The sequence below is a fragment of the Melanostigma gelatinosum genome (genome assembly GCF_949748355.1).
Source record: "Melanostigma gelatinosum genome assembly, chromosome: 20".
Classification (NCBI taxonomy): Eukaryota; Metazoa; Chordata; class Actinopteri; order Perciformes; family Zoarcidae; genus Melanostigma; species Melanostigma gelatinosum.
Window position 1 is genome coordinate 16,418,186 of NC_136653.1, and position 19,077 is coordinate 16,437,262.

General features: G+C 41.7%; 1 protein-coding gene across 1 annotated transcript in view; it reads left to right on the forward strand.

Moving 5' to 3' along the window:
- pou6f2 (POU class 6 homeobox 2) overlaps nucleotides 1–19,077 on the forward strand; it is a gene marked incomplete at its 3' end in the record, with an annotated part of 64,380 nt that overhangs the window by 1,514 nt on the left and 43,789 nt on the right. The window contains exons 2-3 of the mRNA XM_079291605.1: nucleotides 4,334–4,521; nucleotides 18,082–18,176. Of these exons, the coding sequence (XP_079147731.1) occupies nucleotides 4,350–4,521; nucleotides 18,082–18,176 (267 nt within the window). The 5' untranslated portion in view covers nucleotides 4,334–4,349. The remainder of the gene's footprint in view (nucleotides 1–4,333; nucleotides 4,522–18,081; nucleotides 18,177–19,077) is intronic.

Here is a 19,077-nt window from a genome sequence, read left to right on the forward strand (position 1 = left end):
GTTGTAAATGTAAGACGGTGTAAATGTAACTACGGTACTCCTAACATAGTTAGTTTAGTTTCCCGGGATATCTGTGACTTCCACAACACGTACTTCCAGTTGTGTGATTTCTCCTCCGCCATTGTTTCCTGTTGCTGGTGCAAAATGCATTCTGGGATATTTGGCTGTCCCAAGTACAGACAAGTCACCTCCGATGCATCCCGGGTAAAATAGGCAGAGCGAGCCACATCCGGGCATTAGGGCCGTGCTTGGCTCGATGTGAACTTTGAATTGGAACAGTACTTGGGCTGAGACTGATGACGTTTCAGTACAGAGAAGTACGCATGTTGAGAAACTTGTTGGAAATCCTCTTTATGGGCTGTTGCATCTCCTGTCCACCTGTTGTGATAGTTTTAATGTCGGCACACAGACAACATGCCATCTCATCACTTCGACTTTCTATCTCATAATTTCGACCATGGGGATATTTTTATTTTCACATCTAACTTTAAATTTTTGTAAAAAAAAAAAAAAAAAATTTTTTTTTTTTTTTTTTTGCTGGCGGATTCGCGGGCCACATAAAATGACGTGGCGGGCCGGGTCCGGCCCGCGGGCCGTATGTTTGACACCCCTGCCTTAACTACATACCTACGTTATTAAAGCTCAATAAGCCTTCATTTTATATTTTGTTAAAATGAATTTTGTCCCGGTAAACTAAATAAAAGAGTGACCAAAAAGGTGACACAGTAATTGCATTAGGAGGAATACTTACTGGGTTCCAGCTGAAAAAACTAATCAGCTAATGAGAGTTTTATTTATTTATTTTTATCCAGTGGGACACTTTGAACAGTTATTAAGCTGCTATTGATTGATTGCAGACAATAGATGATTTGTGTGCATGATTCTTTGCTTGGGATACATCACGGAAATGGAAAACACATGATATGACAACTTTAATATTTATAAGAACATGTGCTGTGTAAAAGAGAAGGCTCACACATGATGGGGAGTATTTTGGACATATTTTAGACGTCAGTCTTTTCATGATTTTTTCACACCAGCTTATCGAGTTCAGGGTCACAGGTGTGCTGAGGCCTATCCCAGCATGCACTGGGCAAAGGACAGGACAATGGAAAGAAATTGTCAATAACATTCCAAAGTCAGGTTGTATGAGGAAAAGTTTAATTTCTGATATATATGCAACAAGCAATAATTTTCCTCATTGATAAATCCACCTATTCTTTTCTCAATAAAATGTCAGAAAATAGTGAAAAATTACCGTATCCCACAACCTAAGAAAGTAAATTGAACATCTTTGGGTCATGTAAGGTGAATACACACCTTGCTTCACCCAAAGATATTAAGTTTACGATCATGTACGACAAAGGTAAGCAACAGATTCTCCCATTTTGAAAAGCTTAAACCAGCAAATGTTTCAAAAACGTTTTTTCTCTCTGTTCAATACGCAGAGGATCGTCGAGCATTCGAGTGGAGTGTGTCGGTCACAGGCTGAACTCCCTCACGGTGTCCCTCGCACTGCGACAGCCCGGGTAAGACCACTAGCTATTAGCATGGGTATCTGATGACGCCCGGTACTCTGCTAACCACTGATTATTCGGCCACTGGGGGAGTTTTGGTGAGCGGGAGGCAGAGAGGGGATCAAGTGCTTTTTCTTGTTCCTGCAACCTGTTCCTGCGCTGTGGCCAGACTCAGTGAACAGAAAAGAAATGAGACAAACCTCCCTCATGTCTGCGCCCACCAACCCTCTTAGACACACACATTTACAAACTCACATTATTGCTAATCAGAGGTCTCAGGGTTACTTTAAAAAATGAAGCTAATCTCTTACACATCCACTGCTTAGAACCAGTAATGGAATACATTATGGTAATTTTTGAATATCCCTTTTTATTACGGATTTTTACAATAAGATTACAGTTATCCCATTATGTGTAATTGCATTACTCCCTCAGCTTAAATTGATAAACACACCCAACCTGGTGGCATGATTGTAAATAGGCAAAGCAAACTGTTTTGAAATGAGGTAATTAACAGCTGCGTGAGATGTGTTGCCCCCGTATCCTCGAGCTTCAGAGGCCAGGGGAAGATTAGAGCTCTGATCTCATTCCCAGCACTTGTTTGGAGTCTGTCAGGAAGAGAAATGCCAGCATTAGAGAGGTACCGCCACACTCCTGATATGATGAAATAAGGAGAAAATGGGAAAGGGAAAAAGATGGAGGGATGGACAGAAAGGACCATGCCCTTCTCTGAAGTGTCAGCAGCTTGTTTATTGTATTTTTCATCGTAGCTGCTGGGGCAAAGATTCCTATTTTTCCTTTATTTTTCCCCCCCTCACCTCCTAACAAAAAACACCACTCTCATTTTTTATACGTCTTGCAAACTCTCATGCCCCAGTGAAAATTACATTGTGAAACGATAGAAATTTCAGGGCTGCCTGTGCTCTGCCCTGTCCCTCTGAGCTTTCAAACAGCCAACAGACTGTGAAGAATAAATAATAAAAAACTATTGATTATTTTGATGACTGCAAGATTCAATTAGGTATTAATTTTGCCCTCCAGTGGACCTATCAAGCAACTCAAAGGAGAGGAGGTGGGAGGTGGGGGGTGGACCCCAATGCATGCATAGTGTGGCCAGGCTCAGACAGAGGGGAAAATGTGTTTACCTCGGCGGGCATAGAGGTGCATTGATACGCAGTGTCCCACATTTAAGTGCTCCACAAATGAAGCCCTGATGACTCGTGACATTGTTACCAGGGATATGAGTATTGACCAGTCGGCTACATTTTTAACGACAGCTTAAACTATTTCTATTGATTAACATTTTCATAGATTATCATGTGTCATATCAAAGAGGGCTGATTCCCGTGATGAGCACATTAAAAAGGCCCCTGTGGGCAGGAACTCATCGACCACCCTGATACAGGGGGGGGGGGGGGGGGGGGGGGGGGGGGGGTGACAGGACTAACCCGCTTTCTGTGCCTATATGTGTGCTGGTCACCTGTCCTTTGCTCAGATATATTTAGACTGGACTTTATTCATAAATAAGAAAAAGGGCCGTAGTCCTGCTGTTCCGTGTCTCACAGCCTGAGGTGGGGTGAACACTGTCTGAGGAGCTCTCCAGTCAGAGGACACAAGAGGGAAGAGACAGGGGGAGTGTGTGTGTCTGTGAGAGAGGAGAGCGAGAGAGGGAGGAGGTGACATCTCCAGTGCCTGTCCTAGGAAGCAACCCCAGGCTTGAACCTGTGGTGGCCATTCAGATACACGAAGGTTGAGGAGGCTGCTTCTGGTTCAGTAGAAACATGTACTAGCTGCTCTCTGCGCTGTGGTGGCACGTTTTAGCTGCTGTTTGACTGACTTCTACATTTGGACTTTCTGAAAAACTTTTTTTGTTTTACTCTTTTCTTCTGGAGCTTTGTTTAGGTAAGAGCGACGGCTTCCAAGAAACGTAACTTTCGATATTTGTAAAAGTCATAAAAATATAGACTGGATTCTGTTAATTGTGTTGGATATTCCTTAAGATAAAATGTCTCGATGGACGCATTGAAACATTGGACGGTATTCATAAAATGCGTTTTTTGTCATTTTAAACCGCGGTGCTTCAGTTTATATCAATTCTTCTCTTGTTTTCTACTGAGATGTTCAGACAGATAATGCTCTGATCATGTCATGTAGATGCTTCTTCATTCTTCTTTTTAAGTGCTGACAAAAAATGTAGATAATTGGGCTAAAATGTTGGGAGCATCAGTGACTTCATCTCTTGTTTAAATCAGGCCTTAAGTTCATGTTGCCTCATACTCTGCTGCAACATGTCACCTTTGATCTCATTTTATGTCCCCAACTATGTGAAAATTGATCTAATCACTGGTGTGTGTTTTCACTCGTATCTCCTTTCTAGATGTGGAATTATATTTATTTATCAGCACACAGCCCATAGACCTCTTTGTAGACTGCTGTCAGCTTAGTGTTTGCTGAAGATGAGGCACATGTCAGGTAGTAATGAGCCCTTGGAGATGGATGTATCACCGTTTTAGGACTGCAGGGTATAATGGTAACGCCACGCGATCCGTAACAGTTCTTCAGCAGGCAGCAGCCGGCAGTATCAGCGGGGTAGCACCAGCCTCAGATGAAAGAGAGCGCTGGAGAGGGAGGGAGCAGGAGAGAGAGAGGGAGAGTGATGAGTGAGCAATAGAAAGGAGAAGCTGGGTAGAGAGAGAGTGAGTACATAGAGAAGACATAGAGAAGGAGCCGGTGAGGGTGAGACGCTGAAGCACATCTAACCAGGGGTGTTTTCTCTTTTTTTTCCCCTCCTCCTTGTTTCCCACCTGGGCTAGCAGCTCCCTCCAGGATCCGATGATTACGGGGCAGCTGAGCAAGCCGCTGCTCTCCCTGCGCAGCGACATGAGCGCGGCAGAACTCCGGGCGGACGACAAAGCGGCCACCCCAGACAGCGATCTGAACGACGAGCCCCTGCTCCTGCCCTCCGAGGCCACGGACAGAGAGGGCACTCCCAACAAGCTGTACGGTAAGTCGGCTCTCACGCCTCCCGTTGGTCCCTTCTCCTTCAAAGAGCTGCTGGCTGAAGTCTGCTTTAGGCAGCGGAGAGGTGAGAGCTTCCAGTGCTGGGACAGGTGTCAACAGTGTCAGGCAGCAAACTAAGTTCAGGTGCAATGTCCAAGTCCATGTTTGGCTCTTTTAAAGCTTTCCTGACAGGGAAATTGTATGTCATATGATTTTGGTGTGTTAAGATGTTTCATGTACCTTCAGATTTGTCTTGTGAGTTGAAAGTGTATTGACAGTACAACAGGCAGTCACACTGCAGAACTGTTTCTTCTGAAGATGCCGTACGTGAGTGGCCTTTAACAGTGTCTGTCTTAAATACTGGATACATTTGATGCTTTATTACTGTTGTATATTTCATGGCAGCATCTTTGCATGACTTCCCTCTATATAAGATGTATCCAAAAGTTTAATTTTATCTTAACAAATATTTTAGCTGTCAGGATATTTTGATTCAACCCCACCTTCACAACTCTGGTGGTGTTTGGTCTCTTTTTACAAATGTTATATTTGTTTCATTGTTACAATTAATTGCAACTTTTCAGACAATTACAGCCTTGGTGTTGAGAGAAATTAAAACCTCTACTTTATGTCCGATATAATATTTATCATAAGCGCATCAGATACAATATTACTGTTTCCAGATCATGCAGAGACTTCTCTTCTTACACTTATTTATTCTCAGTTTATTCAGTCATTTTTAGACTTTGCAAATGATCTTCAAAATGTCAGCATGCCTCGTTATTGTTGCAGTTATCTCATTAATTGAGTGTGCACACTCTATTTTGGTGGAGTCTGCGTCTGTGTGTGTTTTTCTATTATGAGGTGTTTCAATTATGTGCACTAATTTACAAGGCCACATTATGAACCAATAAGCATAATGATATAAATTACAATTTAAGCTCATTTTTTAATTATTTGATGTAATGAGAAAGGTAATGTAGCTCTTCATTAGAGAGATTATAAAGTCATTAGAATTATAAATGATTACAAACTGAATATTTGTAATTACATTGAACTGCAGATAATAACTGCAGATTTAACAGATTTGTCCTTAAGGAGAGAGCTACAGAATCCAAAACTTATATATTTAATTTCAAGGAAATGGTGCTCTCATCCCGAGTATGTATGACTATCTCCACTAAACGAATTAATTCCAAGACTGAAAGTTTTTATTTGCTTAATTTGAGTAGAACGCCTCTTTGGAGAGACCATTCTTAATATTATGCAAATTAGAAGATTTCTTATGTGATTTGCTTAACATATCCTCATCTTTTACCTTTTTTGTCACCCTATTTTTGTTCTTATTATTATTTTTGTTAGTATTTGTTGCGTTGATGCAAGGTAACAAAAATCCGTCTTTGATGGCTGAAGGTGCTGCTTTCTGTTTTGTATATTTGTACAGGAAGTCTCTTCTGCTTGTGATCGTCTGTCTGTCGGTTTTAGCATTTCTGAAAGTTAAACTGTGTTTATTTGTGTATGTGCACGTCTTAGTGGGTATGACGTTCTGATATATAATTATTTTATTGCTGGTCATGAATTTATACTGCAGTAAACGGTGCATAATTTCAGTTTAAGGATTTTAATGAGTTGTCGATAGAAATCCTGACGTCTGGGTGCCTGTGTGTCTGTTAGTGCGTGTTTCCTGGGAAGTAGCACAGAGTATATTGTAGTGCCTATATACTGAGCTTGCCAAACATTTTTGAACGAGATGCAATAAGAATTTAGACCAGGGCTAGCCAAATGCGCTCAAACCTAATCAGTTCGAGTTCAGCTGTCTTTTGAATTCTTTTTTTCAAGAATAACCCGAGGTGAAAGTCTTCTAAACAAGGACTGTGCACTGCAGGATTTGTCTCAGAAGTGTTGCAATTTGGTTTAATAAGCATCAAGTCTCTCCCTCTCTCTCTGTTTCTGATCAGCCTCTTTCTGACTCCTCTGCTCACTTGATACTTTCTGCTTCTCTTTTTCTCATCGTGTTAAATGCTTTACTATTTATTTGAAGTTAGTTTGGCTTTACATGACCAATCTGCCTCTGACAATGATAATTTACTCAGGAAAACATGCAAGTTGATCCATTATATTTCCTGATCCATCAGATTAAGATTTTTCGTGACTTGCTGATGTCTGACGGCTAGTCGAAGCCTCTCCAGTGAGCAGTTTTGGGGGATGGTTTGTCTCTGCCCGGTGGCGGAGCCCTGGGCTGTGCCAGCAGCAGGCTGGGTTTGGGAGCCAATGCCCACATGACGTGTCAGAGAGGAAGGCAGGGACGACGAGGAGATGTCACACATGTAGTGTCGAGATGAGAGGGAAGAATAGGAGAGAGCATGTTTGTGTGTGGGGGGTTGAAGAAGAGACATTTCTCCATGAATTTCCTTAGATGCTACCAGAGAGAAGGTTTGGTGATAGTGATAGGTCACTTGCATATTATTATTTTTAACTCTTGTTTAGAACTAGAATGGTACTCTTCTTGTTTTGTTGGGTATTCCGTTGGAGTCTGAGTGAACATTTTGGAAACTTTAATGTTTAAACAGCAGTTGATGGATTATATAACCCACCATGGCGTCGGGTCTATGAACCCTCTCTAAAAGCAATTGAGCATAACACATGTGGCCATGAAGGTAGAAGCTACTCTATTTCTCTTAATTCCAGACAAGCTGACATTTTGAAGATGCTCAATTTCCACACAATAAGAAGTAATGTACAAGCAAACATTTTAGACAATCATGAGGATTTCTAGCTTTGTTACACCAGTTGGATTTTACGTTGTAGGTATTTGAGGCACATTGTATTTGAAGTGAACTCGTGTGGTTATAAGGAGATTGTATTAAGTTTCTATTATCAACATGTATGTGACAGACATGAAAACAATCCTGAATAGAGCTTTGAAACTCAGCCTTAAAAGTGACATTATTCAGTGGTTTTATTCATGTGGTTGTGAACTGTGCAGAAGCCACACTATTCAGATTCCTCCCTTTACTTTTTGCAATGTGGTAAAGAAGCATGAATCATTTCTGGATTCTCCAGTTTCAGAGTAAAGAACTTTGTTCTGTTTTACGCCGCTTATTTTGCATATTCTCTCTGATATAGTGCTACAATTTCACGAGTGACATTTTCACACTTACCAACACGCTTACCCCATGCACAGAATACCAGCACACACTTAATGGTGTCAGGGTTATGCAAATCATGTTACGACTTAATTTGCTCCTCTAGAGTTCAACTGTTACTGTAAATCTATCGTGTAGATAGACCAAAAATGATCTTAAATGCAGTGAAACTGAAAATATAACTTTAGAATAGTTGTATAGCATACACAGTGTATGATTCATACATTTGTGAGGATAGATACTCATCTGCTGAGGACAATATACAGCGAATCAGTTAAATACCCCCATTAAATATAAGATCAACAAAGTTTTTGTTTCAGAAGGTGTGCTAAATATGGCACCGTGTCTTACTTTCTGGCAGTTTACATCAATATACATATCGTCATGTTGTTGTTGAAGAGTTGTGAATCATCATTGAGCGCTGATATCGCTGCATGGCTACTCTGTTCTGCGATTACATGGGCCATACATACACTGTATGTGTGTTTGCTGGAGAGACAACCACAACTTTTCCTCCATGCGGAACTGATGCTTGACTTCAGCTTTAGTCGTCTGTGTATACGAGTTTGTGCTAGTGTGAGAAGGAGAAGTCCGTTGGAGACAATGACAGTAGCGGTCATGTTTGTCGACAGTAAATTGTCCACCTTCTACACCCACCACATGCTTACTGCAGTGGTGAAAGGGTCGTTCTCCTCCTAAAAGCTCGCCTGTGCAAATAGTCTTCCACTTCAGCTAACAGGGGCTACGAGGCACCACAAACATCCTGCTGCCTTGTATTTATTCCAAGTACAAGTGGACATTAGGTGGGAAAGCTGTGGTTAGTAGGGCAAGCAATTCTTTTTTTCAAAGGACGGGATGGTGTTGGATGCGTACAGTTTCTGTCTTCTCTTCTCAAGAAAATCTCCCCCTTTCAGACATCAGCAGACAAGATAATAACACACTCAGAGCACAATTCCGTATTATATTCAGCAACCAAAGGCTCATCTCTTGTCAGTTTGCATTTACTCTCCCAAGGATGTGACGCTTCTATCATCATGCTGTCAAAGTGAGCCAGGCTGGAACGACAGGAGCGCTCATTTCATACACTTACTGTCTACATGAAATGGTCTGCACTTATTCGGATTCTGCCAAAATGGTGGAACATTTTCACAAAGGTCACCTAGAGACCCCCCTCCCCAAAAGAGCAGAATGAATCTTTCATTGATTCCTGGTATTGGAGGTCATTCAGAACAAAACGTCCACGCCGAATGCCCCATCTGCTGTAACGCTTCTAGACATGTCCAGGTTTGTTAGGCTTCACTTACAATCTGATGTATGCTGGATGAGTGAAATTAATGTCATCCGGACACGCATGGACTTTATTTTGGGGCGAAGTTAGAGTTGCATCATTAGAAAAGTAGCAGTACTGCTATAGAGCTGGAGTCAACCAAAGAAAATCTTGGTTGACTACGACCTATGAGGTCGATGGAGGAAAACAATCTGCATGTTATTTCTAAATCACCTAAACTGGATGAATTGTAAATAAACATTACAATATTACATTTTTTACAGAATAATTTTATAATTATATGATAACAACACTCAAAGCCGACGAGCGTCCACCTGTCCGTATCTATATGATGTTGCCTGTAGTTAAGTTATTGATGTGATGAAACATTTTGACATTTTCTGATCACATTTTCTGTTCACACTCAAAGCCCATCAGGAAGTGATGCAGGTGTGAGTTTTATAAAGCAAGTTAATCTGCACGGCCCAACCTGCAAAAACACTCATTAATCAACTACCCGAGCCCGACCCGCCCACTTGGTTGAACAAGAGAAAACCTACCAACAGACCAACAAGCTTCTTCTCCTTAAATGTAGCTGTGAACTATTCTTCACAAGGCGAATGTTTCATCCCCCTTTTGGTTTACTTACATTTTGATACCAGTATCCTGCTTTAAATCTAGAATTTGGTGTAAGTTACCAAATTCAGGTTCTCACAACATTAGTTTCTTTCTTTTAGTGTGGTGTTGATGAACACTATTGTCTACACATAAGAAAAGATGGAGCTACTCAGCTGGAAACAATTCAAACTAATAGAGGACCGTCGTGAGATAGTTCCAACTTACCTGGAAGACACAAGAAACGTTTTGAATGTTACAACAAATATTTTTCTTTCTATTTGTTAACGAAACAATAAGTAGGATTTGAACGTTGTTATTTTTAAAAAACACAAATCCTACTTATTCTGCCTTAAAGTTCCACATTTTACATTTGCAAAAGTCACAACTTGACTTGATATGCAAAACAATAAAATCCACTCATTTTGTATGTTAATATACTTAGTGCATACTTCATAATATTATTATCTAGTTAAGATGTGGGACTGTCTTTTGTGCAAAATTCTCTTTTGCCTTTGTGTGAATACGTGTGTATGAATTTGCAAAGAGACACGCACACACACTGCTGGAGGCACGAGTTATTATTTTTGTGTAATCAGCTTAGTGAGCGGGATGCATGGCGGGGTAGGCTGCTTGCTGATGCAAAGAGCCCCGTAATGTTGTGTGGTGAGGTTAAGTAATAAAGTGGCGCAAACCCAGTGCTGAATGGGCCTCGCTGAGTAAATAAGAGCGGATAAAGGAGGCCGAGGGAGAACACGTCTCTCCCCGGGAGGTGGATCTCATTATGGGGATTTCATCTGTCTGCGCAAACTTGAAAACAAGCTTAATGCTTGCCTATAAAGCAGGTGTAATACATTCGCTAATATGCCCGCAGTGCTCGTGGCTGCGTGGCTCGGAGGACGGGCAGGATGAGCACAAGGAGGACGTCTTGTTTTCGATGCAAACAGCAGTAAAGGTCACCAGGTTTCACGGCTGCTTGGTTATGCAGAAATGACTTTGAGCAAAATAAAGAACTTTAAAATAACTGACTATATAATGCTCCCGGTTGTTTGTATGTTTAATGTAAAGAAGATTATTGTTGTCTTGACTCGAAAGTATTCCAAACAAAACATCACAAGTTTTGAAGGTGCATAGCTGTGGAGAAAATAAATTGAATTTCAATATGCATTTATTTTAGTGATACACTCTCTTTTAAGTTGGGAAAATCATTTTCCAAAAAAACGTATATGTTGTGTACGATGCGCTCCATAACCAATACAAGCCTTTCATGTAGGGCTAACAAAGAGGCATCACATCTCCTGGCATGGACACGGTTGGTGTTGTTGAGATGTAATTGAAGCTGCAAGGGTCACATTTTCGGAATAGAAATTACAGTCTTGTCTTTGACTTGTGTGGCGTGAACCAGAGATGCATCCCACAGCCCTTGTGTCCTTCACAAGCCTTTATTATTTATAACGCTCGCTCTTTGAGCAATGACCAGTACTAATGCATAACCTTCTGTCCTTCTGGCTGATTCGCTTCCTTTGAAACCAAAGATTGAGGCAGGAGAAGTGGGTGTATGGTGGATGAGGCAAGGGAGTGGGCGGGTGGAGGGGGAGTGCTAGTATAGGGCAGTGGAGATCCAGGCTATCGAGAAGTTATTATGTTTTTTCCCTTTATATCTGAGGATGTGGAATAACACTGTGATGATTCTTTTCTCCAGAATAGAGTTATGGGCTTCAAAGCAATACTATTTCCAGACGTCCCTCCTTCCACTATTTGTCTGCTCCACCAGAATAATGTGCTGGCTGGGGTGGGATGTGATGGGATGGGCTGGGTGTCTTTTAGCTGCGTGATTATTTGCTTGTTTCCACCTTAAACCGCTCTGTAAATATCACTGCAACAGGGGAATACAGTAACTACTAACACAGGTCTTTCTTTCTCCAGATAAACTATTTTCTAGATAAACTCTGTTCAGCTCAGGTTCAGTGGAGGTAAGATAAAGTCCCGTGCAGCTTGTATCACCTGATGTCATCCTACAGTGATTGAGCCTGTGCTGCAGCGTCGGTGTGATCCATTGTTATAATACCTCTATGACAGAAGGAACGGGTGAGGAGGGGGGAGGGGGGAGGAGAGGAGGCTTTGAGGGGCAAGGGGTAGAAAGTGGGACATAGGCAGCATTAGTGCCGGATAGCCTGGAGAGCCCAGGCTGATGTGTCAGGCATGACATGTGGGTGTCTAGCCCCCCACACACACACGCACGCACACACTTCGCCCTGGACTGCCCTCACACCCCACTACTTGTCCTGCAGCTGACCGGATGCAACATAGGATGGACACAAATCCCCCAAAAGATGCTGTTTTTAAAGTGATTACAGTTTGAAGATACTTGTTTAAGGTTCAACTGCAACTAATGATTATTTTTATTAATGATTAATCTGTTAATTATATTTTCATTCTACTAACTGTTGGAAAATAGTAAAAAACAAAACATTCCCGAGGCCAAGGTGATAATCCAACAGTACAAAACTATTTTATTATATTTGTAACGATGTAAAACAGAGGGAAAAAAAATCAAATCATCACATCTGAGAAGCTGGAACCAGTGAATGTTTGACATTCTGCCTCGATAAATACCTGCAAATTATTATTTGAATGGAAAAATTGTTCTTGATTAATGTCATGTTGATTGACCAAGCGATTCACAGCACTTGTCATAAAAATACAAAAAATATTTTTTGTTCAATTCGATTTTATTCTTTTTTTTAATTTAATTTATAAGTAGGGCTGCAACTATAGATTATTTCATTATTGTTAAATCTGCTGATTATTTTCTCAACCTATCAATTATAAGAGTTGTCTATAAAACCATAGCAGCAAATGTACATGGCTATTTCAAAACCCCGAAGTGATGTCTTCAAACCCAAATATATTTACTTTAAGTGTTATAATACAGGGTTTGTTTGCCTGACAATTAACTTCATCGGGAATTGAAATTGACACTTTTTTCGTTGATCAACAAACTGATCGATAATCGTTTTAACTGGAAGCCTTGGGTTTCTATTCAGACAAAGTATGAACAAAGGAGTGAGAAGAAAGCCTCTCTTCAGCACCGGGTTGCAGGCTGCCGGCAGCAGAATCCTATTTACAGCAAATATCATTTAAGTAATTTGGGAGGAGGAGCAATAGGCATCTCCTAAAAGGCTTACTGCTCTCTAAAGCTAGTCTTCATCTCAGCGTCCCACCTTCGCTGATGGCTATAAAAGGATGAGGAATAATTTGGATTGTTATTTGCCTCTTTCAACCCTGAGCTAATCAGGTTGACATTGCTTTGGGAATGAGGAGGACGCTCCGTAACAGATGTGCTCATGTGCAAAGTGTCCCAAGTCCCCTGTGAAGACGCAACACAAAAGCCCTCTTCTCTCCTCCCCTTCCTCTTCCCTTCTCCATCCTCCCCTCTCTCCATCACACCGTCTCTCCTTCTTGACCTTTTGAAATGGGCAGTGCCTCTTCTCACCAATTTACCTCCCTCTGGTCCCTCTCATGCGTGTGCTGCTTCCATCTCCACTCTAGCATCAAGGGAGAGACAGGTAAGAGCTGGAGCAGAGCACTCTCATGTCAAAGAGCCTTTTGGTAAAGACCTGTGGCAACGAGTGAGAGCATAAGTGTTTGAGTCCTCACTGCTTTAAAGCATTGTTTGGATGCAGATTCATCCACAAACTGAAGTGTACTATTTTCTTTGGTTTACAATCAAAACCTCCAGCCAGTGGAGACATCTATTACACCGTCGCATCCATTTCCTCTCTGCTTCCTCTGTCCGCCGAGTCTTCCCTCCGCTGCTTGTGGCTCAGAAAAAGTCACAGAACTGCTGAGGTGTAAAATTCTTTCTGTTCGGCACACTCCACGGCACCACCTCCGATGTAATTCCTTAACTCCATAATTCCACTTTGTGCCAGAATAATGAATGAGATAGATTTTTTTTTCCTCCCGTGTGAGATCTCTGCCCTTGCGCGACGAGGAATCTTGCTTTAATGTTAGAGGCTCAGAAACGGTGGCGTGGCCTCTTCTCCCTCTTGCCCTTCGCCGGGCTCTTAATTAAGGAAATTACAGCTCTTCTAGCAGCAGCAGTAGCCATAATATAGCTAATAATGTTACAGGCAGCCACTCACAAGTCCGTCTCTGGTGGTTTTCTATCCCCAGAAACACTATTGACCTGTCCTCTGCAGTTTCTCCACCCCAGCCTCTAAACAGAGTATTACTTCCCTGCCGGTCCGGAGGGAGCCATCCGACTAAGAGCACCTGGAGTTATTGGCAGCAGATTATGCCCTGTGTTATTGTTGAGGGCTTTGGTGGGAGGAATGAAACACTGAGCTAAATCACTGATGATTCTTGGCCCTCTTGCATTCTACAAGGAGTTAAGTAAATCACTGTGAAACCGACACTGCATGTTGCAGGCTGCTGTCCTCCACACGCCACCATGCCTTGTGTGTAACAATGCGTTCTGGACTTTATTCCAGGCTGCTTTAGATAGAAAAGTGGAAGTGAAATGAGCTGTCGCTCTACATTTCATTCTCTCTCGACTGCCCTTGCAATGCAACATCAACTTTCAAAGTGGTATTAACAAAATCAATGGTCAAGCAATCTCGGACAATTGGTTGCGTATTGAGGGAATTAACGCTTCTGTATGATCTGGCTTGTTTATCTCGGCCCATCCGTTACGCTTCAACCGCTCACAAACGCTCTGAATCAACAGCGCACATGACAACAATCATCGTGCTGTTTTGCATATTTATGTGCTGTAATAATTGTCTCTACTTCAATAATTCAATGTATTATAACAATTACTAATGTAATCCTCTTATAATCTTCGGTCTTTTTGAATGTGTTCACATGTGAAATTATTTTCTATGGATTCGATTTCAGTGGCAAAAATGATTGACACCATCTTAATAGCAAACAAATGCACTCAGCCAGACATTTTCAAAAGGACCATTATTAAAATGGGGGTTGGCTGTTCATTGTGAACAGCCTGAATCGTTACCAGGCCTCTCTCGTACATTTGACAACTTACATAATGCATTTCCACTAAAATAGCTTAAGTGTTAAAGCTTCTTTTATGGGCAAGAATTGATTCATGAATGCTTTGAGGCGAAAGCTAACACGAACACAAAGCTTTCAATAACACCCATTTTATTCAGACTGTCAATGTATGAAGCGGTTGCATTAGACAAGGTGGCATGCTGATTGCTTTATGAAATCCAGGCTAATTGTTTTGTGGTGTAGTCCTTGAGGCACCCTGCATTAAGACAGGCTGAACCAAGTCAAATAAATATGGCTCTTTGCCCCCCCCCCCCTCAACGGCCCGAGACACACACACACACACACACACACACACACACACACACACACACACACAGAGAGACCTTCTGCCTTGTGTGGCTTTGAAAGTCTCTCCAGTGGCCACTTTAGTGATCAATGAAAGAGAATTTATTTCGCGGTGGATATTGGCAATATTTCCATGACATAAGCCGCATCAAATTGCACTGTGTGCCCTGCAATAAATATAATTATTTCACTTACATACAAAAGCATTTTCAATGAACATATCCTCACGTCGCCGTCGGCACAAGTTTGGAATTGTTAAGACTTGATTCATGTAATTTCATTACTTCTCTTTCTTTCAGTCAAGGCCGGGAAAAACTTGAATACCTTTACATTTAAGAGTTTTGATTTAATACTTGTACTGTAACGGTAGTGACGCTGCTCAGGAAGATGAAGCATGAATGTCCTCGATGAATTTAAAGCTATGTGGAATGTGCATCGCCTGGTCTTTCCTCCGTTTGGCCTCTTCTTTCATCTCTCCTCACATCAATACATCCATTCATTTCATTTTACGCATTGTGTAACCGTATCACGCCATCGAAGGACTTTCTTCTTAGTAAAGGTTTGATCGAGATATTGTCCCTCCCCCCCCCCCCCCCCCCCCCCGTATATAGTATTAATCTCAATCTGGGAATCCATTTAAGAACCATTCACATTGGATAAGCAGATTTTTTGTTTTTTTTAAAGAAAAGCAGAACATGTACAAAGATTCTAGCAATAAAGAAGAATTGAAGACCGACTCCCTGGGCCTTTCTCCTGTCAGCTATTTAATTTAGTTAAAGAAATTACACAAATCCTTTGGGGGAAAGATGTGCATGTGTATTTATTTATTATCGATTTTTTTCACCCTGCGATAAATGTGTTAACGTTACAGATATTTGCAAGGGGATGAAGCTTTCTAAGTTATTGTGAAATGAAGGCATCAAAGAATTGTTATTCAGTAAGTCCCCCACGCTGCTTATCAGATAGAATACATTATTCACAACCAACATCTTAACTACAGTCATGAGCCGTACCGTCTGGAGCCTGTCGATGATCTTATAAAGTCTCATTCCTTCATTATAGCTGAATATCTTCATTTAGCAAATTGGCTTTGTTATGATGCTAAATAGAAAATTCCCCGGCACAGAAGAACAGTGTGTCAGCAGCATTTGGAGAATTGTCTTTGAGGTGGTGCGAAAGTTGAGAGGCATCACTTTAATTTAAACAACCAAAGTGGGAATTAACTGCTCGTAGACAATACCGCTAATGAAATCCAGTCAAAATAATAATATGGCCTCATAATATTCACCCTCCAAAATAAATGTGAAATTATACAGCGGTTTATGATGACATTGTGCTCTATCTGTCACTTTATATTGACTCTAATACGGCCACAAAGTGTCTCCTGTTTGCTCAGATTGATCTTAATTACAGATACCGAGTGCACAGGGTGGGGCTGCGCACAACGTGGTCCATAATGGGTGAAATAATTGGTGAAAAGAGACTGGCTTGTCACAATATGCAGTGCGTTGCGAGGTTGATAAGCGAGACATCGAGGAGCAGGGCCAGCCAGCCAGCCAGAGGTAGGAACCAGCTCGTAAAGCAGCCCCCCCCCCCCCCCCCCTTGGGCTTTCACATCAGCCATCAAACGCTGGAGGTTTGTTCGGTCATGCCACGCACCAATTATTTGGATTTTATGTAAAGATGAAATGATTTTATTTGGCGGCGGGGAGTTAAAAATGTAATGCATAAATAAACATGACAGGCAATGAGATCCTTCTGGCAACGCTATCCAATAGTCTGCTCGGTATGAAGCTTTTAGAGAAGGACTACAAACCCCTGCATGCACTCTGTGTTTCACAAGAAACAACACTATTCATCCTGTCTTCAGCAGACAAAAAAAGGTGTGCCTTTAAATTCAAAACTCGATCCGAGCAGAAAGGCTGAGGAAGAAGTCAGAGTACTGGACAACTACAAAGGACAAATAATGAACAAAGATATGTCCAAAGAAACGGCTCAACTTCTTTGGATAATTGCTTGAAGGACAGCCGTGTTCACCCAGGTTAAAATATAGCAGCTGGCATCAATAGAAGGCCTGAAGTGGCACACCTGAATCAGTGGGAAGATGTTATCCACTTTATTGACAGCGTGTCGGTAAAGGCACAGGAGACCTTGTTTATAATAGCACATAGTTTCATTGCATCGCCTTCACCGACTTATTACAAAAGACATTCATCCTCTGAACATCTTTCAGAAAATCCTCCTGAATGCTTCTGTTGCTTCTTTGTTTATACCGGTGTTCAATGTTTGGTAAGGTTCACTAGACTAGACTATTGTTTTGGTTCAGGTTTTCAGCACATTCTAGCTTTAGTAAGATCTAAACACTCTTCACATGAGGTTCTTCTTTTAAACGAATACTCACAGAAAATTAAATCGTCTTTTTTTTTGTATTTTTCTTCTGGACAGTCAGTTTGCTAAAAGACATCTAAGAGACATTTAATTTTTCTGACAGTTCTTTCTGCAACATTGACTCGTCTTTGCACTCAGCGAGCCTCTGTGTCAACAGGGAGGCCTCGTCGGGGTCAAAGGGTGAGGGTCGAAGCAGCCTCTCTGACCTTCTACAGCGATCCACACTCCGTGCACCGCTGAGAGATTCTGTGCGATAGCGATTGCTACGATATCCAATCGGTGGTGTCCTTTGTTTTCCCTGCAGCCATCAGCAAGCTTATTATCATGTCCCTGTCTGCTCCACTCCACTCCGCCCTCATAGCAAACAGGTCTAATTGTGTCTCGTAGCTGCAGGCCCAGAGCGGAGGGTGGGTTTAGATGAGTGATACTCGCTGATGTAAATGGCTGAATAATATGGCCCCGGCGTTTGTGGTGGAGCTCTGTCTCTCAGCGGTAATCCAGGCCATCGGGGACCCGCCAGTATGCATCATCCCCCATCAATGAGCCTCTCCGCTGGTTGGTAATTTATTCAGCGCTACAGCGGTTATTGATAAAGCACTTAAACACAAATTCCCCTCCTTTTCCAACTGCCCTCCTCTGCGCCGCACGACAACGTGTTGTAATATCACAACGATGTCCGTGTTGTGCGTTTATCTACTTATATTGCCCGTGTTGATCTAAGCTGGATTCTTTGTTGTCTCTCTTTTTTTCTTTCTACATGGATCTCTGCCTGTTGCTCTCCCAGGAGCTCGTGATGGGTCGGTCCAGTCTGACACCAGCAGCAGTCCTGAGCAGAGTCACCTGGGCCAGTCACACCTAGGGTTCCCCATGGGTCCACAGGTGAGCGACGATCTCTGCAACAAACCGAACCCAATGTTTAATCAATGGTAATGTGAAAACTTTGAGTCAGCTAACATTTTGATTCAAGGTGTTTTATTGTCCTCCCGGTTATACAGGAACAATCGTTTGAAATGCTTTTGCTGGGACGCTTCATAAAAAGAACAAATGATACTAAATATAAGAACCAACACAAATATCCAAGAGGAAACATAATGAGGCTGCTCATCAGGTTTCAACCACCTGCTTGAGGCATTTAAGACGTTTGCAAAAATTATTATGACACCTGTACTCACCTATAAGAGTTGAGTTAGCCTCCTTCTCATCAAGCTTACAGAAATCTGCAGAAATGTAATTCAATAAAACTGACATAATAAGATATTAGACAAACAAATATAAAATGGTTTGTGCTCTTGAATCCAGTCTTTTCAAGCAGCAGTGTCTTGTGTGATCCCCTAAATATCTATTGTGATTGTCTGTTTAAGGTCCCTGAAAACTTTGATTCATATCTTTCAAGTTCCTCACATTATATTTTTATTGTTTTTAAATATTTAGATCGCCTGTGTCTCCACCTTTATTCTAAATGCTTCTAAACTCCTAAATATACTGCAACAAATGTAGCTGACTGAAGCAGAGAGCTGACAGCCTCATCAGGTTTGAAGTCCAGAAGAAAGGACACATGTGACACCAGACATAAAGGTACAAAACGTATAAGTCCAGTGAGAATTGGACAAACACATTGGTTGGCTTCCTTCTTTTTGATGACGAGCGCTCCGCCGTTGTCCCCGGTCCTCCTCGTTGGGCTCCTTCCTAGTTTATTTCTCTGCCTCCATGCATGAATGACTCAAAGATGCCAAAGTTCATTATATTAAGAGCAACTCAAAGAATTGACGACTAACTCGGC